This window comes from Papio anubis, chromosome 4, assembly GCF_008728515.1.
Source record: "Papio anubis isolate 15944 chromosome 4, Panubis1.0, whole genome shotgun sequence".
NCBI lineage: Eukaryota > Metazoa > Chordata > Mammalia > Primates > Cercopithecidae > Papio > Papio anubis.
In genome coordinates this window covers 69,887,042-69,909,503 of record NC_044979.1, presented here as the reverse complement: position 1 = coordinate 69,909,503, position 22,462 = coordinate 69,887,042, and the positions used below count along the sequence as shown (strand labels likewise).

The following is a 22,462-nucleotide window of genomic DNA, read 5'->3' as shown; positions in this document are numbered from 1 at the left end:
CCTACTATGTGCCATCTATATAGAATATCGAAATACTGTGCATTCAAAACAACAATGTAAAAATGTGTGTCCTCTCTGTTCTAGTCCCATGTCACAATGGCAGTAACCATCACAGTCCAAATCTGCAGCTTCATACTCAGGGTGTCTAGTCTGCACAAGAACCTGGCACAGGGAGAGGGCATGTTACCACTCTGTTCGAGGAAAGGTTAGACAGTATACCTAAGTTCACACACTGACTAAGTGTCAGCGCCCAGCCTGGAGACTAGGTTTGGTTGATCCAAAATACCTATTCCCTCCTACTACAACTTGCTGCATGCACTTCTGTTCCTGCACATTTCCAATTTGATCACATTAATTTACACCACCCATGTCAAAGTGAAAAAAACCCAACAGGGCTTCTTCTTTCTGTGCTGGAAGCCTTTGTCCCTCAAATTGAGGGATGTAGTGAGAAATAACAATCAGAATTGTTACCTCTACCTCAATCTTTCTTTCCCAGTCAGTTTGAAGATTCAATGGGAAATTACTTCTCAAAACAGAAATTGTCATTCTATTTAGAACACTTAACAAAATGCAAAATCAACTATTCTTTATTTCTGAAGATAAAGAGTAGATATCTCCTTTGGGGAGAAGGAATTAATATGACATAAAGAAAAATAATCTGGTAGCTTGGCTCTATTAGAAGAAAAATGTAAGACTTTGAACATGAATGTGATTACTGTATGCTAATATCCAGAAGCATCTGGATGAGCTTGACAGCCTCCAAGTCCTCCCCAGAATCACCATAAAGAGGGTGGACACAGAGGGCCAACTTTTTGATTCCTCTATTTCTATTATCTCCCAATTAGTACACACTAGCCCCTGTTCACTGGAGAGTTTATAAAGTGATCAGTTTACCAAGCCGAGAAATGATTTTAAAACTTTTTGTCAGAGTATAACACACATACAAGGAAGCACAAATCATAAGTACACAGTGCAAGCATTACACATCCATGGAATCTGCACCTGGTCAAGAAATAAAAGATTCCTAGCATTCTAGAAGCCTTTTCATAGTCCCTTCTAAAGACTGCCCCTTCCACGAGTTACTACTATCCTGATTATAACACCAGATATTAGTTTTGTCCATTTTGGCAACAATCATTACGTGCTCTTTTGTGTCTGCCTTTTTTCAGCCAACATTATGTTTTGCTGTATGTAAATTCATTCATTCATTAATCCACCTAAGTTTTGAAGGGGAGAATTGGCCAAGAAGAGTCACAGCACAGCACTAATGTCCAGGGCAAAGGCTGCTCTGTAGGTAAGGGAAGAGAGTTACTGGGCAGCAAAGGGAGGCAAGGAGTGGAGAGGAGCACAGCACTGGGCAACAGGACAGGAAGTGAACTCCCAAAGGTGGGCTGGAATCACATAGTAGAGACTCCAAGTCTGCAACGGTCCCAGCACGGTGTGGGAGACTAAACTGAGATAAGAGGAGAGGGAAACAGCAGCTGTTAATTCATGCTCTTACTTCAGATTGTCCATGTAGGAGCCACCCAAACCGATACACACATGAAACTCTGCAATTCTTTCAGGGAAGTTCACCAATTGAGCTCAAATACAATCTTACTAGAAAACTCTCTCCATCTTATCTCACCACTCTCAGTATTAATATTTTGGACGTGCCACATACAAATATAATCAAGGAGTAAAATAGTAATTGATTCACTACTATGAGCCTAAAATTCTGCTAGATACCGCCAAAAATACCAAAAAAAGTCTCACCTTCCAAAATAACTACTGAAGACAAGAACAGCATACATGGAGCTAATGAAAAAGTAAGCGCTAGTATACAATGAACAATAGAATTGCACAGTATTAATAATAAGCAGGATTGATTCACCCATGGGGGATTAAAGATGAACAGAAGACTTAGAGAAGAGGGGACATTCCAGAAGAAAGGATAGCAGAAGCAAAGGCTTGAGGTCTGAACGAAGGTACAGCATGGACAATGAGTGGACAGGGGTCTCAAGGAAGCTAAAGAGCAGACCTTCCAGGTTGGAGTAACCCTTAATAGACTAGAAGGAGACACTGAATATAGGGAGAAATTGGGTTCAGTGACAAGGCAAGGTGTGGTCAGATAATGAAGGGACCCTTGAAATCTAATAGTAACATTTACCTTGATAAAGCAGTGTAGAGAATCCACCAAAGGTCTCTAAGCAGGAAAGTGAAATGTCGACAGTGATTGTGGTAAACATCGTGGAGCTCAGCTCACAACCCTCTTTGGTGCCAACAGACCCATTCTTCGGCTACTTCACAGTTGTATCATTTGGTGGAAAGAGATCTTAGCTGCGAAGCCTCCCCCAATTTCTGCCTCCTCTCATGGGGTGAGTTGCTCATAGCCAGGCCCTTGAGGAGGCAGAGAGGAGGAGACTCATAGGGCAGTTACAGAGCAAAGGACAGCCACATGAGCAAAGAAATTAGAGGGCCTCTGAATTGGACCTCAGAGGTCACTCAGGAGAGTATGGTGTGGTATAATGGCCTGGCGCTTGGCCTCAATTTTTGACAAATCTAAAAGTTCATCCCAGCTGTGGAACACTCTGTAGGATCACCTGAGGTCTTAGGTACAACTTCATGTGGATCAACTCTCTCTGCCCAACCCTGCCTTCCTCACTTCCTTACAGCTGTGTCTCCTGAATCATTCTCCAATAAACCTGCATGCAGCATAGGTTTCCAGGGAACATGATCTAAGAGACTGTGTTGAAAGAAGACTAATCTAGCAGTAGAATGCAGAGGAATGTGAAAGAAGGGACATATAATCAGAAGGGCCCAGAAACAAACCTATTCCAAGAATCATCACTACTTTATAACTGAATAGGATAACAGCAACGAAGCTGAAAAGGCACACGTTGAAGTGGTAGACATTTTGATGAAAACTCTACAAACATGTTGAGAGATGTCTTATGAGGAGGGTCTAACATGACCCTGGCACAGACAACCTGAGAAACTGATATCTTTCAGTTAATGAAAACAATGTTAACCCTGAAGGCAATGGGATACTTGGTCTGGAGCATTCAAAACAGAGTTCGGTTTGGTCATGGTTTAGCTGGAGACAGTAGCACCACATGCAACTAGAGTTGTAGCAGGTTTTCTGAAATTTGGGGCTAAATCAGTCAAGGTTAGAGATGTGGGCTGGAAATCAGCACAAAGAGGTGACAACTTGTTCCATAAGGTTAGATGCATGTACTAGTCTGTTTTCACACTGCTATAAAGAACTATATTAGACTGGGTAGTTTATAAAGAGAAGAAGTTTAATTGACTCACAGTTCCACACAGCTGGGGAGGCCTCAGGAAACTTACAGTCACAGCAGAAGGTGAAGGAGAAGCAAGGCATATCTTACATGGCAGCAGAAGAGACAGAGCAAGGCAGGGAAATGTCACACTTTTAAACCAAAAGCTCTCATAAGAAGTCACTCATTATCACAAGAAGAGCAAGGGAGAAATCCACTCCATGATCCAATCATCTCCCACCAGACCCCTCCTCTGATACGTGGGGATTACAATTTGAGATGAGATTTGGGTGGGGACATAGAGCCAACCCACATCAATGCACTCTCATGAGGAGGTAAAGAAAATCAAGGTTATGGATTGGTGGGATGCCCAAGGAAGCAGAAAGAGGGGAAAACCTTCTTAGAGAAGAGAAAGGACTTCAAGATGCCATATTTAGCAAATAAAAATACAGGATGCCCAGTTAAATGCTGCCAGGGTCATACTTATACTAAAAAAATTATTAACTTCTTATATGAAATTCAAATTTAAGTGGGCATACAAAATCTAATCTGGCAACCCTTGGAACTTCAAATACAAAAAAGTGGGGATGGGGATGCAAAAACCTCAGGAACGTGTGGCATAATGAAACTACGGAAAAGAGACAATTGTTCAGTGGTAGTAGCAAATGGTGTCAAATGACAAAATGATGTTAAGGATCACCAAAAATTTGGAAAGGTCACTGATAACCTTTAAAACATTCTAGTATTTATTTGAACAATTCTACAGACGATTAATTCCTAGGCTTGAGTTACTGTTACTTTCTTAACTTATTGAGTCCTGATTACATTATTTTACCAAAATTGTCTAAAAGATGATAACTCTGTTGCCCATTCAGAGAAAAGGAAATGTTAAGTGCTGCAAATCCTCCTCTTCCTACTGGAGGAAGGTTGACATTTCTCACAAAACTGAAAGCTATCAAAAAACTGGTTTTCTACATTAATATATGCATTTTTACATGACCATTTAAAATCTTCAAGAAATGTCTTCTCTCTTTTCTCTAAAGAATACAAATTGCTTAGGGTCATTCCATGAACTCAATCAGGCCTACAGTAATTAAAAAGAACACAATTTTCTACATGTTTCTTTCCATGAAATTTAAAAAAAATCTCCAAAGGGAAATGTAAAACACAAATTGCAGTTAGTAAACATGAGTTACCTAAAATAGGCATTTCATTTGCAGAAATGTGTCAATGTGCATATTTATGTGCATGTAAACAGAAAGGAACTGTAACCTGGAAATATTAGCATTAAAGAACACTTGCTAGATACCTTCTGGATCACATATGCATAACAAATTATGTCAGTTACTTCACTGTAAACAAAGAAAAATAAACATTCTTCATTTAAAAAATCTAGAGGTTTGAAAATTTCAGTTCTTGACTGTCATCTCAAATCTGCTTTTGTATTATACTTCATCTCTGAAATAGAAAAGGCTATGTATTGCTCTCCAATGACACATAAAGTTTCCAGTAACAACTCTACGCACAGACCACAACAATACAACACTGTACTTAAAGAATTTGCCTAGATGCTTTATGAAGCCCAAAAGCAATACACGGGTTTATCAAATCACTAAAAAAAAATGCCCATATATTTCTCAAGTCATATTTTTACTCCAAATACAGCAAATATGTATAATATTATGGCAGCAAATAAAAAGTTTCAGTAACAAATTTTATATACATATATGTATACACACACACACAGAGAGAGAGAAAATATTGGTCATTTGCTCTTTGTGGGTTTTAAGACTTTGTTTTATGGAAAACATTTCAGATTAATGAATGTTTTACTTAAAGAAGGCAGGACTTCCTATTAAACACTGCAAATTCAATGCCAGTAATTTTCCATAACATACATAAATTTCAAAGTTGAGAGGAAATTATTCCTAATAAACCAAATTTACTATCACTCATTGCTTATTCAGAATATTTTTGACTTCATTTTTAATAGTTTCAGTAAATCTGAAATTATAATACCATGGGCTTATTGGCCAAGTATTTTCCATAAGCTATTAGTGAGCCAGAAATCTTCTGGGAATATAAGAAGTATCTAGAAGTATAGTTATTCAAGTTGTAGCTAAACTGCCAGTGATTCCCCAATTCTGAAAACATTTAAGCATCCATACGCAAACAAATGTGTGTGGTTGGCAGTTGAACTTTCATGTTTTCTCATTTTCAGTTTGATTTAGCTCTCCTGATAAGGTAACAACTTAAAAATATTTTCTTTTGCACTAATTTTTCCATCACGTGTGATGGAAATAAGTACCACTATATTAATTGCCTATGAAACAGCAAAATGTTTAATATCTGGGTAATCCATTTTTCCAGGATTTAATTGGTTATGTGTGCATCACTGCCAGACAAGTTTTGATTGTTTTCTAACACATTCACAGTTATGCTAGAGAGGACTGTGTGCATTTGACTAAGAAAGGAAATCTGCAGCAGGAGTTGGGGTACTGGTCTGCAGCTCCTGGCCAATCAACTAGCAAATCACTTTAGAGTTAAGTCTTAACCTCTATAATCCTGCCTCTGGGAAGCGGCACTTCCTAGTGTTAAGAGCTGTGCTTCAAAAGTCAGATGGACTTAGGTATGATTCTGTCTGATAATCAATTCTGTGGGTTTACAGTCTGCTGGTTAGAAAGGGTAGATGGTGGGAGATTGGTTCCCTTACCCACCATGAACCATCTGGAATAACCCAAATGTGTTAACATAAAACAGGCAGAGGAGAAGAGCTACTCCAGATCCAAATCAACCTTGGAAGTCCCTGAGAGAGTAGAAATGTTGAACTGCTTCCTAATGGCTTACAATCTTACAATTTAATTGAAGGCATTTAGAAAGTAACAACAGAGTCAACCACTTACTAGGTGACTACTATGCATTTAGAACTTTAAAAAAATATTACACAGGTCATTCTAAATAAGTCAGCTCCACCAATCTACTGTTCATCATAGAAACTGGATCAATTCTTAAAACAAACAAACAAAAAACCCTACAGAAAAACTAATCTCAGTCTCTATTAAGAAAATTTTATAATCCTAAATACTTTTGTGAAACCAAGTTAGCATCATTAAAACTGACCCCTGCTGCTGATTCCTGCCCATTCCAGTCTGAAACTTTAGGACAAAAAGGAAAGAGCGTCAAGCTCACAGATAACAGAACCACTGCCAAGTTCTGGCTTATTATTTTCTTTAATTGTTTTTCTTGGGTCCTGTTCAAGTTGCTAGGGTTTTTAAAAGTACGATTATCAATTCGATTCTTACGGGTATACTCAGGGACTTGACTGAAATGGCATGTGTCCAAAATATATAAATGACCCATACTAAAATTTCCCTTAACTCTCTACTTCTACACTTTTCCCATAATATACTATATGGCACATTTTTCCCACATATGCTATTAATTTTCCTTTTATAAAATTAAAATATGAATTATCTGATGGTCTTTTGAAGAGTTCCACCACATTCCAAAATGTCAGGAGAAAATATAAAATACATAGAGATCTGAATGACGTGGTTTTTTTTTTGGCGCTTCACACCAAGATCAGATATAATCTGCGGTGAGAGCTATATTTTAAAGAAGTGATTCACTGCCAGATCTCTGAACATCTTCTCTACAGTGATGACTCATACGACTTTCACTCCTGATCTTGGTAGTTCAAACTACCTACTCTCTCTAGGACTCAGTTGTTCTCTTGTAAAATGGTGGGAACAGATTACATCATCACTAATGCTCTTTTCAGCTTTTATATCCTCAGATTCAGTGATTTACTGGGATAAATGGTTATCACCTCAGTTTCCGTACATATCACATGAATTCAGTCACTTTGGACCTAAAACTGTAGCCACTTCTGACTTCCCTGTTTCTGTATGCAGTCCTATCAACCTCAAACTCACCCTTGCTGAAGATACTCAAATCTTTCTCAGAATTTACTATATCCCTGAACTGGACAGTCTTCAATATCTTGTTCTATCTCCTCTTTCCCAGGATGACATTTTCTTACAGATCCCTGGGTCTCCTGACCAATCATCTCAAATGCCCTGGCAACATTAATGATCCAGTGTCAATAATTAAACTCATGCCCAAAGAACAAAAGGAATAGTAACAAACAACAAGTATAAAGAAAATAAGTCTTGATGGCCAGTACTGGTGTCTGAGTGATTCCCAGGGCCCGGCAAAGGGACCAAGTCTCCAGAGCCCTGAAGACAAGGGGTAACACACCAAAATATGGACTCATTTTCCACTCCACCTTCATTGGCCGAGCAGCTGCCAAGAACAAAGGCCGCATCTCCTGATACCTGGCAAACAAATGCAGTACTGCCTCACGAATCGATTGCTTCTCTGAGGTGCCCACGAGTATATTTGGGGAGAAGCTTCGAGAACAAGTTGAAGAGCGACTGTCCTTCTATGAAACTGGAGAGATACCACGAAAGAATCTGGATGTCATGAAGGAAGCAATGGTTCAGGCAGAGGAAGTGGCTGCTGAGATTACTAGGAAGCTGGAGAAACAGGAGAAGAAACGCTTAAAGAAGGAAAAGAAACGGCTGGCTGCACTTGCCCTCGCATCTTCAGAAAACAGCAGTAGTACTCCAGAGGAGTGTGAGGAGACGAGTGAAAAACCCAAAAAGAAGAAAAAGCAAAAGCCCCAGGAGGTTCCTCAGGAGAATGCAATGGAAGACCCATCTATCTCTTTCTCCAAACCCAAGAAAAAGAAATCTTTTTCCAAGGAGGAGTTGATGAGTAGTGATCTTGAAGAGACCGCTGGCAGCACCAGTCTTCCCAAGAGGAAGAAGTCTTCACCCCAGGAGGAAACAGTTAATGACCCCGAAGAGGCAGGCCACAGAAGTGGCTCCAAGAAAAAGAGGAAATTCTCCAAAGAGGAGCCAGTCAGCAGTGGGCCTGAAGAGGCAGCTGGCAAGAGCAGCTCCAAGAAGAAGAAAAAGTTCCATAAAGCATCCCAGGAAGATTAGAATGCAAACGGACATTCTCTGGGAGGTGGGACATACCATAGCCCGAGGTGACATCTTCCACCCTGTGCCCTGTTCTCCAATAAAAACAAATTCACACACACAAAAAAGAAAGAAAATAAGTCCTAGAAACTGGCACTGCACAGAACAATACCCAGATTATCTTTTTGTTAGAATAACAGTGAACACCTTAGCAGCTAGAGTTTTCATTAGAAAACTTTCAGGAGCAACCCACACAGCCTACTAGCAAGAGATTTAATTCTCTCTATGCCAGCCAAACTGGTGGTGGTGTTGGGTGGTGCGGAGTGGAAGTACTAGTCCTACTCCAGCCAGCTGCCCTAACAGTTATGTCTTCCTCTGTTTATTTATGCTTATAGGAATTCTACCTGCGTTCGAAGCCTCAGTCCAAATCCCATTTCTTCCATGACCACACCAGTGATCTCTAACTCTTTTCATTCAGAAACCACTATGGCCCTTTTTTCTTTTTTTTAAGTTCTGGGACACATGTGCAGAACATGCAAGTTTGTTCCATAGGTATACATGTGCCATGGTGGTTTGCCACACCTATCAACCTGTTATCTAGGTTTTAAGCCCCACATACATTAGGTGTTTGTCCTGATTCTCTCCCTCCCCTTGCCCCGCATCCCCCGAAAGGCCCCAGTGTGTGAAGTTCCTCTCCCTGTGTCCATGTGTTCTCATTGTTCAACTCCCAGTTATCAGCGAGAACATGCAGTGTTTGGTTTTCTGTTCCCGTGTTAGTTTGCTGAGAATGATGGCTTCCAGCTTCATCCTTGTCCCTGCAAAGGACATGAACTCATTCTTTTTTATGGCTGCATAGTATTGCATGGTATATATGTGCCACATTTTCTTTATCCAGTCTATCACTGATGGGCATTTGGGTTGGTTCTAAGTCTTTGCTATTGTGAATAGTGCCACAATAAACATCTGTGTGTATGTGTCTTTATAGTAGAATGATTTATAATCCTTTGGGTATATATCCAGTAATGGGATTGCTGGGTCAAATGGTATATCTGGTTCTAGGTCCTTTAGGAATTGCCATACTGTCTTCCACAATGGTTGAACTCATTTACATTCCCACCAACAGCGTAAAAGTGTTCCTATTTCTCCACAGCCTCATCAGCATCTATTGTTTCCTGACTTTTTAATGATCGTTATTCTAACTGGCAAGAGATGATATCTCATTGCGGTTTTGATTTGCATTTATCTATTGACCAGTGATGATGAGTTTTTTTTCATATGTTTGTTGGTATGGCCCTTTTCATTATTGCTTAAATTATATTGAAACACAAACTGCACTCTGGGTTAGTTCCATTTAGATGGTAATAGGGAAACAGTTGGGATATGACTAGTCAGTGCTTGATTCATACCACAACCCTAAGAACATAAAGCCCTAAGAAGTTGGCAATAGTTTATAATTGAACACAACTGACTGTATCATAAAGTACAATGTAGTAAGTGCTAAAAGGTAAGTGTACACAAGCAAAACAACAACAACAAAAACAAACAAAAAGTACACAGAAGGAAAAAGACTGTTTCTGTGAAAGCCAGAAAGATTTCAGGGAAGAGGCAGCACTAACATGACCTTAAAGGATGGTCAAAGCAGAGCTGAGGAAGGCATGGGAAGACTAAAACTTTAAAAAGGCAAGAGAGTCCTTCTTCTGAGATGTAGCTTCTCTGGCCACTTCTCCGTTATGGAATCATAAAAGTTCAACTTGTCAGTTGCCATTTACAATCAGCTTCTTGGCTGCATAAGTTACTCAATATGTTTTGCTTGTTTGTTTCTTATGAGACAGAATCTTGCTCTGTCATCCAGGCTGGAGTGCAGTGGCACGATCTTGGCTCACTGCAACCTCCGCCTCACAGGTTCAAGCAATTCTCCTGCCTCCCCAGTAGCTGGGATTGTGTGCCACCATGTCTGGCTAATTTTTGTATTTTTAGTAGAGATGGGGTTTCACCATGTTGGCCAGGCTGGTCTCGAACTCCTGACCTCAGTGATCTGCCTGCCTCAGCCTCCCAAAGTGCTGGGATTACAGGATTGAGCCACCACACCTGGCCACAATGTGGTTTTTATTTTGGTTTTTTGCTCATATTGGGTTATTTTCTCTCGCTAAACAAGTGTTTTGTGATTAAAATTGTTTGTCAAAAATCGACAGCAATGATAATTTTTTTTAAAAAAAAAAAAAAAGCTCTGATGTAAAGTGTGGCTCATGTTTTTTGTAATGACAGGACAGGCTCCATAGCATCAACAGGAGACCCCTGAAACTTTCCTTCCAACTGATCGTAACAGTACTCAAGGGCCACCACTTCCATCAGTTTCAAAGCTCTTTTAATTTACCCATGGTTTCTATCTCACTCTTTCCCTTCAACAGACTTTGGTAATTATAGTCCTATAATTCAACCAATTACACATCTTTCTTTACTAATAAATTTGAAGATATTTGAGAATAGGAGGTATCAGTTACAGAAGGTTATAGTCAACAAAAGTTTTATTTCTGTTAATAAAAACAACACATATTTAGAGAATTTGGAAGAAAGAGAAATAAAGATATTAAATCACTAATGTTAATACTTCAATTTTCTTCTTTTTCAGCTAAACCTATGAATATATATTTTAATAAAATTAGGAGAAAATGTAATTGAGGTATAATTTACAAACCATAAAATATATCAACTGTAAGTATAAAATTCAGTGCTTTTTAATATACAGAGTTTTGCAACCGGTGCCATAACTCAGATTTGTTTGTTTGTTTTACATTCTTCGGACCCTAACTATTATTTATACTACATTAAGATCAGTCTTTTTTCTTTTCTTTTCTTTTTTTTTTTTTTTTTGAGACAGAGTCTCGCTTTGTTGCCCAGGCTGGAGTGTAGTGGCGCGACTCAGCTCACTGCAACCTCTGCCTCCTGGGTTCAAGCAATTCTTCTGTCTCAGCCTCCCGAGTAGCGGGGACTACAAGCAAGCGTATTCATATACAAACGTATGTATATACAACCAAGCGTATTTAACTTAGCATAGTGTTTACGAGGTTCAAACATGTTATCAGTAGTTAGTTCCTTTTTACTGCTGTACAAATATACCATATTTTATTTATCATCTCAACAGTTGATGGACACTTAACTTGTTTCTGGATTTTCACTATTCTGCATTAATAATACTGGAAACATTTAGGTAAATGTCTTCATGTGGAAATATGTTTTCATTTCTCTTGGGTAGACGATACCCAGGAGTGAAGTCAATGGGTCATATGGTAATTTAATATTTAACTTTTAAAAAACTGCCAAACTGTTTTCCAAAGTGGGTGTACCATAAGCAGATATTCCCAACAGCAATATTTAAGGGTTCCAGTTATTCCATATGCAACACTTGGTATTGTTGTTCTCCTCAATTATAACCGTTATATTGGGTGTGCAGTAATAGCTCACTGTGGTTTCTAATTTTCATGTCGTTTATGATTAACAACTGTGAAAACCATTGCATGGTCTTAGCCATTCATATATTTCTTTGCTAAAATATCTATTCAAATAAATTCCCCATTTAAAAAAATTGTGGGGTCCTTTCATCGTGGAGTTTTGGACTTCTTTATATATTTTCAATATAAATCCTTTATCCAATATATTGTTTGGAAATATTTTCTACCGATTTGTGACTTGTCTTTTCATTTCTTTAATGGTGTCTTTTTAAGAGGACAATTCCAATTTATCGATTTTCATTTATATATTGTGTTTTTGCTATCATATCTATGAAATCTTTGTGTAATCCAAGGACACAAAATGTTCTACCAGATTTCCTTCCAGAAGTTTAAACTTTTATCTCCTACACTGAGGTCTTTGATCAATTTTGAGTTGACATTTGTGTATGTTATTACATAAGGGTGTATATCTTTTTGCATTTAAATACCCAATTGTCATAGCATCATTTATTGAAAAAGTTATCATTTCTCCATTGGATTGCCTTGCAACTTACTAAAAATCAACTGCCCACAAATGTCAGGGTTCATTTTTGAACTTTCCATTCTATGCCATGAATCAATATGTTTATTTTTACAACAATAACATACGGTCTTGATCTCTGTAGCTTTATACAAAGTTTCTGAAATTGCGTAGTGTAAGTCTTCCTACTTTGTTCATTTTCAAACCTGTTCTGGCAATTCTAGTTCATTACATTTTCATATAATGTAATATATGAAATATAATTGTAGCTCAGATGGCCAATTTCTACAAAAAGCTGGCTAGGATTTTGACAGGTGTGACATTAAATCAACAGAGAAATGTGGGGTGAGGTTTCATCTTAACAATACGGCATCTTCAATCCATAAACGTGGTACCCCTTTTCATTTATTTTAATCTTTCTTTATTTCTTTCCATCAAGATTTTGTAATTTTCAGTACAAAAATTCTAAATATGATTTGTTAGATTACCCCTAGGTATTTCTTTTTTATTGTAAGTATTTAAAGTGATTTTAAGTGGTATTGTATTCTAAATTTGGTTTTCCACATGTTCATTGATAGTATACACAAATATGACTGTGTGTGTGTATGTTGGGAAAATTCCTTTCTATTCAAAGTTTGTTAAGCCTTTAACATAAACAGGTGTTAGATTTTATAACAAACATTTTTTTACATCTATTGGAATAGTAGTGTGATTTTTAAACTTTATTAACATGGTATTACATTAAACGATTTTGAGATGTCAAACTGAACTTTAGATACACCCCCTTGGTCATGGGTTACATTTTTTTAAAGCAACTTATAGTAGCTATGTTAATTACTAGCACGACAAGAAGTTTACAAGTACATTATTAATTCTCATCATTTTTTAACATTAGCCCAGAAATTTTGAATGGAGGAATGTATTATCTTTGAACAAACACCTCACTTAAAAAATCCCAGTGTAAATCATAACAGCCATTTACTGGCAGGTTTTGTAACACAGGACATTTTATTTATATCTAGGCCTCAATTTCCTCATCTGTAACTTGGATATATTAAAACCTACATATAACACAAGATTTGGTGAAAATCAAGTAAGATAGTATTTTTTAAAGATTGGCAAAGTAGGAACTGAAAAAGTCCATGGGATTTTTAGAAGTTATACATGAATTCAGATTAGAACTGGTTATGTAATCCTCCTAAAATGTCTTAAATATAAAAGTATCATATCTCAATTTATATTTCTAGTTGACAAAATAGGACAAAATGTCATATATATTTTTTACAAATTTAAAGTAGCCAAGAATTCAGTTACTTGATTTTAAAAAACAAACTTTATCCTTTAAAATTATTAACAGAAAAAAGAAAACATATGATTTTCATAGTTTTTAATCGCATGATTTAACACTTGACAAGTTTTTGTTGATATCAGTTGGCAGACACCCATCAGATTACTCAGACTTAGAATAACAATTGTGGCAATTTACATAAGCATACTTAGAATTACAGTCTAGACTCATGGATTTTTATCTTCCATTTACAAAATTTTTGCCTGTCAATTATAAAAACGCTTCAAGCAATTCATGTTAATTTTTTCAGTGACAGACATAAAGGGTGATTATTAGAGGGCTTAAAAATATTTTAACCCAATAAATGTGCATCATATTACTGCATGTATGCATGAAGAATAATAGTGATACAATTATAGATCTTTTTTCCAGGTAAAAGATTCATGTTGGTAATATTATTTTAATTATGAAGCTCGAAAATAATATGGTCTCCACTTCATTTCAAAAATGAAAAACCTAAAGATAAAATATGTTAAGTAATTGTTTATGATCACACAGCTAGAGGCACAGTCTCCACCAAGACTGAAAAATTGCTAGCTCCTTGCTTATGGAGCTTCCTCAATTTCGTCTTTTTGCTTTGGGGCAGCCTGAGAGGAATCTGTGTACAATTTTCATCATATGGGTTTCTGTCCCAATAGTAAGGCCATATAACAGAATACGAAGAAAGAACATGAGAGTTTATTCATTCATTCATTCATTCAACATACCCTGAGTGCCTATCATGTGCCAGGCACTGTTCCAGGCACTGGTTAGAAGATTCAAAGTGAACTCCATATCCACCACTTAATTATTTGTGTGACTTTGCACAAAAAAAAATCTCGTTAGACCTCAGCCTCTTGATTAGTAAAATGAAGATGATAATATCAACCTTCCTCAAGGAATAGAAAATTAAACTAGATCATATACTCGAATATTACTTGTAAAGTTCTCAATTTAGATACAACAAACACCTGCTACCTAAACTGCACCACCATGTCACACAATTGCCACATGAATGCCAGACTTCAAACTCACTAATTGAACTCATTGTCTTTCTTGTACTCCACCTCCCTCCCCTGGTCCCAACCACAGTTACTCATTACTGGTTCCACTATCTACCTAATTACCCAATCCAAAATCCTGGAAGTCACACTGACTAACCCCACCTCCGTCAAGCTCCATGTCTAGTCAAATAAAAAGTCTTACCAAGTGTCCCTCTTAAGTCCCTTCCAAACATATATCTCTCCTATCTATTCCTACTGCCAAAGCCTTTTTAGAGGCCCATTATTTTTTGCCTTAGATACTTGGGTGTCTTTTAGTCTCTCTCACACTTACTGCATAATCTGAACTGAAAATAGGTAAATTCAATAAAAATCTGCATGTTGAAGGTTGAGACTACTCTGTAACCCCTTATCTCTTACTCAATCCCCACAATGTGGGCAGCAAACTGAAATCCTCCAGGCAGGAGATAAAATAATCCTTTTCTGTTGAAACTGAAGCTTCCTTCCAAGAAAAGACCCCCAAATGCTGACATCTTAGATACTGCAAGAAAAAAAAAAAAAAAAAAAACTGGTTCACTCACCCCATCACACTACAGTGAAACCTGCCAACCAACATTCCCTATCCAAGCACCCAGAGCTCCCAAACAGCATATTAAAGTCTGACTTTAAAATATGAGCTGACAATTAACAAGATATCCAGGTAGCTGAAGGATGCTTCCAATAAGAAAGAGACCAAACAGACAAGCAGAAATAAATGAAAGAGACAATATAGAAGAAAATTCAAATAACTGTATTATTTATTCTCAAAGACATAAGAGATGATAACTCTTCTTGATCTCCTTTTGGGAGATTTCTCTGAGTTCACAATCCAAGTGTTCTTCTGAAAGTTTAATACCTGTTAAGGTATTTTTATATTGAAGAATTTTTCATTATTCCTTGATTGTTTCTATTTTATGGCCTCATGTTCATATTTAATGGATATAATATCCCAACAAGACTATAAGTTTAGTAGTATTTTCATTCTCTTTAAGAAATGGAAAATGAAACACAGCAAGTTTAAGACTTGCTCAAAATCATACACTTAGATGGGAATGAAGTCCAAACTGGAATCCAGGCAGTCAGGCTTCAGAAACCAGGCCCTGGACCTCTTTCTGGTCACTAATACTGTTTATTAAAATTTACTGTAAGACCAAACACGCAGCTTGAAGACCACCAGGATGCAACTGAGGAACCCCTGGACAAGGTAATCTCTAAAGTCTGATTTAGATTCCTAATTAGCTTATATAGGATTCATGTACTTCCAACAATGATGCTACAAACAGTGTCTTAAAAAACACTTGCCAATAAAACAGCTGAATTCAGAAATGTCTAGAATGAGCAAAGAATATCTGAGTTTTTAAAAAAGTTATTAAGCCCCATGAAGAAACCTAATTTAACCTGTCACCTACTACATAGGGTCAGATGCTGCATTAACATAATGTTTCACTAAAAATTCCATTTATAATCAACTTGTTAATTTAGAAATCATTACAAGAGGATGAACAATTCCAAACACCAATATTGACAAAACACAAATGAAAACAAATGTTTGTCTGTTCTTCCTCTCCCTACTACAGCCCTCCAGTCTATTAAAGAAGGAGGTTACGTCCCAGGAGCCCCTCTTCCCATCTGTGCCCACACTCTTAACTAATTTCCAGGGGCCTGAGTGCAAGAGACTCCAGGTCAGGGAAGAGGGGAAGAGGGAGGGAACAGAGGACCTCAGTTCTCTTTTGGCAGATGTCCTCTCTCCACTGGGAAGGTGATAGGGGTCAGAAGTACCTAGGCATGCAAATATTGACAAGGTAATTTCAGTTACAACCAAAGATGATTATTTACTTATCATTTAGGTTGTATTTGATCATCAAAGCTATATATTTGGACAAAAAAGGCTCCTAGAGGACAGCCCTGGAAGCTACTCAAGGATAAAAAAGACATATCTAGATAAAAATCATGTCCATATACTTGGATAAAAAGCATATCTGGATAAAAAAGACTCCAACAGAACAGCCTGGAACATTTTGTCTTTGTGTAAATGTGTCTGAAATCCCAATGGCCAACGTATAGAAATGTGGAAGTAGACCTTTATAATTTCACAGCAACTCAGTAGCTTTGGAGGTCTCCATTATGTCAGTTCTCCATGCTTCCAATCCCAGACTAACTACCAATGTCTCAATCATACTCACTAACTTGACAGATGTAATCTATCTCTACACAAGCCACGTTCATAAGTCATCCAATCATCCATGGAGAATGATATTTTGCTTGAAAACACAAATAATGAATAACAATAACAAAAGAGCCTATATAGAAACAAAAACAAATCACGTTGGAGAAAGTTATCTATATTCATTCATTGTCTATTACATGCAAACTTCAGTAATAAAAAAATAAAGAAGATTGTTATCAAAACCACTATGTAGTACATTTTTCTCCTAAGCTTTCAAAGGTGCAATGCGGGTCCCAGTCCATTCTTACCTACAAATCTCCCTGTGAAACTGAGAAAAATAAACACTGGCAGCAGGTTGAATAGTGTCTCCCAGAAATTTATGTCAGCCCAGAACCTCAGAAGGTGGCCTTATTTGCAAATGGGGCCTTTGCAGACATAATTAGCTAAGTTAAGATGAAGCCATACTGGATTAGTGTGGGCTCTAAATCCAACGACTGATGTCCCTATAAGAAGAGAAGAAGACACATAGAGACAGGCAGAGAAGACCATGTGAAGATGGAGGCAGAGATTGGAGTAACTATAAGCCAAAGAACACCAAAGATTGTAGGAAGCCACCAGGGGCTAGGAAAAAGCTAGTAAGGATTTCTGCACTACAACCTCTAAAAGAAGCATGGTCCGGCCAGTATCCTGATTTTGAACTTCTACTCTCCAGAACTGCAAGAGAATAAGCCAGCAGATTTGTGGTAATTTATCACAGAAGCCCTAGAAAAGTAATACAATACCCCAAACATGAAAAGCAAGAAATGAAACCTAGACTAGTTAATTATCAATTGAATTATAACTCGATTACATATACAAACTTCACAAGCAATTGTACCATACAGTTACAAGGAAAAATGGTATGGTTAATGAAAAACAACAAAAATAAATAAAGAGGCTATTAACATAAAAGAGAAAAATGTAAGGTAGAGAATCAAATTATCAGTCAAACACCAAAATTTTTAATGACTCAATTAAAATAATGGAAATTATTTTCCATTTTAAAACTTTAACAAATTTATAAAATATCAACAATTCATATAACATTTACTGTACTGTTAAAATATTTTAATTATACAGTACAAATTTTACAATTAAGCTATAAAATTATTTATTTTACCAGCAGGTTAACTAATTCCAAACATTTGAAATAAAAGAAGTTGCCTTTTTTCCTTTATCTGTTTTTCAGTTTATATCCACCTCTGCCTTCCTAGTACCACATTTTTTATTAAAAATCTAAAATGTTTCCATAGAATTCTAATAGAATGAATAATGAAAAAAATACATAAAGAAGGGTGGAGAAAGGAAGAGTGAGAAGGTAGATAAAGCACATGGAAAGACTCAGACATGTATTAAAAGAATGTACTCAAACAAAAAGTTCAATACCACAGAGTTTACCATGAGAGGTCCCCTTTTCCTCTACATGTTTCTACTTTCCTTGAGTTACACTGTGTTGAAACTATTTGTTCCTTTCCTCTTTTTGACCCTTCCTTGTCCTATATGGATGCTGCCTTCCTTTCTTTATTGAAAAATGTGTTCTCACTTTTAAAAATAAATTTTGTCCGTGTTCCCCCGCAAAATCCCTTTTTTGCTAACCTTGATTTAATGGCAATAAGACAACCCTCTGTATGAAATGAAAACGCAGTACGAACTCAAAATTTCTACATAAAATCTATCAGAGAATAATGTTTAAGTGTAGGCTCTGCAGGATGATTGCTCAGGTTCAGCTTTTTTTTTTTTTTTTTTTTTTTTTTTGAGACGGAGTTCCACTCTGGTTGCCCAGCCTGGAGTGCAGTGGCGCCATCTTGGCTCACTGCAACCTCTGCCTCCTGGGTTCAAGCAATTCTTCTGCCTCAGCCTCCCAAGTAGCTGGGATTACAGTTGCCTGCCACCACGCCCTGCTATTTTTTTGTATTTTTAGTGGACACGGGGTTTTGCCATGTTGAGCAGGCTGGTCTCAAACTGCTGAACTCAGGTGATCCGCCCGCCTCTGCCTCCCAAAGTGCTGGGATTACAGGCGTGATCCCCCGCACCTAGCCAACTTCAGCTTTTAGCTCTACCACATGCTAGCGTTAACCTCTCCATTCCTAACTTTCCTAACCTCAAAATAGCAATAATGATAGTACCTACCTTAGAGGGTTTTGTGAGTGTTAAGTGAGACTAGGCTCTGGCTGTGCAAGTACACACCGAATACTGTCTATTGATACTGCTACCATTTTAATTTAAAGTTGTTCCCTATTAGAGTATCTAGATTTCTCTTTAAGCATAATTTTCACCTAAGAAAACCATCACATATTCAAGAATCTACGAAAGGAGACAACTGGCTTGCTTACCTCATGCCTTGTCTAAGAAAATCTTAAGACACCAAAAAATGTGGAAGTCTAGAATACAGTATCAGAGAGTAAGAACATACACACTTAAAAGTTGTTTGAAAGATGGAATATCCTAAGACATTTTACTCACTCCCTTTCAAACCTCTCCTGTATCTCCCAGCCCTTTATCTGTTCCACATAAACCAGGATGATGCCATATAATGATTCTAAAATAAAACAGAAAAGCTGACCCTGAGCCCTACGACTTGATTTCTCCAAGCTGCCATGGAGGACAAAATGAGTTTCAAAGTGCCTGAACTTGAATTAATCCATTACACACTCTACTCAATGACAGATAAAATTCAAAGTACATCTTTGGACATAAATCCAAGTTAGATTAGAGTTGCTTCAAGTATTTCCACTTGAGGTGAAAATTACGCCTTAAAATCCAAGTTTCTAGGTAAGCCTGTGAGTGGCAAGTAGCCACTTACAAACTACTTTACTGTGCATGGTGCTTTCTTATTCTGAAATCTTCCTGCTATTGATATTTTGTAAATGGGAAATTGATCAAAACAGCAGAAGACAGGTAAATTCAAATTCAGGTGTTCTATCTCAGTTGAACACACCATGCTGCTTCCTCGCTAATGTAAAACTGAACATATCCCAAATGTCTCCCATATTACCCTAAATATTTCAAATTCTACCACCAGATACACAGAGGAGTTATTGTGTCTGGACTTCCAGAAGGATAAATGGGGAAAGCTAAGCAATGATGATGGCTTTTGCTTCCAGATATAAACAGCAGAAAAATAAGACTATGAAAGGCAGAATGAGAAGACAAGAAAAAAACAAGTAACAAAAACTAACCCAGAGTTTAATTTCTCTGCCTTAGAGTCATTTACCGCTACAAAAAAAAAAAAAAAAAAAAAAAAAAAAAAAATTCACCCTGAAGTCAGACTTTATTAAAAAGACATTAAAATATTTTATTCAATGGAGAATAAAATGTCATTTTGTGATCAAGGCCTCAACTATTCTTCTATCATTCCCTGATCTCCAGAACATTCCAAATTCTGAGTTTAAAGATTCCTTGGGAAATCAAAACCACAAATGCCAAGGTAGTTCTTAAGAGATGGCATGATCCAACTGCTATTTTTTGCAAGTAGGGTGACATGGTTTGAGTCTGTGCCCTCACCTAAATCTCATGTTGAATTGTAATCCCCAATATTGGAGCTGGGGCCTGGTGGGAGGTGATTGAATCTGGGGGTGGTTTCTCATGGTTTAACACCATGCCCCTTCATGTTGTCATATCAATAGTGAGCCAGTGAGTTGCCATGAAATCTGGTTGTTTAAGAGTATATAGACCCTCCTCCCTCTCTATATTCTTCCTGCTTCGGCATGTAAGATGTGTCTGCTTCCCCTTCACCTTATAGGATGATTGAAAGTTTCCTGAGGCCTCTCCAGAAGATGCTGTGCTTCTGGTACAGCCTGTAGAACCATGAGCCAATTAAACCTCTTTTCTTTAGATATTAGTCAGTCTCAGGTACTTCTTTACAGCAGTGCAAGTATGGATTAATACACAGGGTTACTAAGGCCCAAAGCCGTTAAGTGCTGTTATGGGCTGAACTGTGTCCCCCGAAAAAATTCATATTGAAGTCCTGACCCTTAGTGCCTTAGAATAGGACTGTGTTTATCTTCAAAAAGGTAATTAAGGTGAAATGATGTCATCTGAGTGGACCCTAAACCAATGTGATTATTGTTCTTACAAGAAGAGAAAATTTGGATGCAGACACATATATAGGAAAAATGATGTGAAGACACAGGGAGAAGACTGCCATCTACAAGTTAAGGAGAGTGGCTAGCACAGAGCCTTCCTCATAGCTCTCATTTGGAGGGCCATGACACCTTGCTCTCTGATTTCCAGCTTCCAGGACTGTAAGACAATAAGTTTCTGTTGTTTAAGCTACCCAGGCTGTGGTACTTTGTTTCAGCAGCCCCAGCAAACTAATTGAGGTGGCTTGTCTTTTACTGTACAGTGATGAAAAACAAAGTCAGGATCAAAACCTACTGATTTGTGTATATTGATTCAGTAAAGTTGCAGAATACAAAATCAACATACACAAATCAGTAGGTTTTGATTCTGACTTTGTTTTTCATCACTGTACAACATAAAAGAAATCACCTCCAGCTTCCCATGAGAGTTTCTACCTTGCCTTGTAACTGACTCCATTTTCACTCAATATTCTCTTCCACAAAAATGTTATACTTGGTTCAACTTCTTAATGACCATGGTACATATATATTACTTATGCTAAACTCTTGTGAGCTACACTCCCGCATTCCCAACAAGACATTTTCATACAGATGCCTCATGAGCCCAAAATCTCTAAAACCCAAATCGATAACTCCAAAATGTCAGTAATGACCCTGTTTTGAAATCTAACAAGGTCTTGGCTGGTACAAGACCCTGCTCCTTAGACAAGTCATCTAACCCCTCTGAGCCTTAATTCCGTATTTATAATACAGATTCCATAAACAATATAAATTCTACAAAATAAAAATTCAAAACTCTTTCAAAGGACTAGAATGTGAAGATTACATTGGATAACAGCCTTTTAAAACTGTAAAGTCTTAAAAGCAATTCTCCATGCAATCACAAACTATTTCTATCTCTGGCACCATTTTTTCACTCATTCAAACTCAAAACCATTGACATTTCCCTCTCATTCTATAATCAATACTTCATCTGGCTCTGACATCTCTTTCTATAGAATATTATTTTTTGTCGTTAACGTCTAACAAATCCATAATTTCAAATCTGCACTATGTTGAATGACTGACTTATCAGCTTCCAGTTTCTTCTTTTTCTAATCGATATCATATCCAAATATCAGATTTTTCTTCCTAATATGCCCAGCTCAAAAATCTTCAGGGGGTCTCTAACCCACAGCACAAGATCCCACCTACACAGCCCTGCATTCTACAACACAACTGCAACTGAGGGCCAGTTCCTAAGCTCATCTCAAGGCTTAAAATGAAGTTATGTTGCCAGTCAAAGCCAGGTCTCAGTGTGCTAAGGATTCATTGCATGCCCTGCTTCTCTGTGTTTCCAGAACCTAACCTTTAATGTGCCTCAGGAGCTTGCCTCACACCCAGCCAATGTGAATAAGTAGATCATCAACAACTTCAATGTGATCCTACTGGCTTCTTCCCTTGAACCTCCCACTGATGGGCCTGCTTGTCACACTGGATCCTTCAATACCATTAAGAACTTTCTTGTCACCTTGGACCAAGACTTTGGTCCAAGCACCAACAGTAAGGTTAGGTCGATTAATTCTAGTGCACACCCTGCATACCAGGAAT

At 37.5% G+C, this 22,462-nt stretch overlaps 2 protein-coding genes across 10 annotated transcripts in view; one reads left to right on the top strand and one right to left on the bottom strand.

Moving 5' to 3' along the window:
• CDK14 (cyclin dependent kinase 14) overlaps positions 1-22,462 on the bottom strand; it is a 581,124-nt gene that overhangs the window by 369,795 nt on the left and 188,867 nt on the right.
• On the top strand, positions 7,489-8,359 carry LOC101025255 (nucleolar protein 56-like). The gene has a single exon (XM_003896350.5). The coding sequence runs from the start codon at positions 7,745-7,747 to the stop codon at positions 8,267-8,269; it is 525 nt and encodes a 174-aa protein (XP_003896399.1). The 5' UTR covers positions 7,489-7,744; the 3' UTR covers positions 8,270-8,359.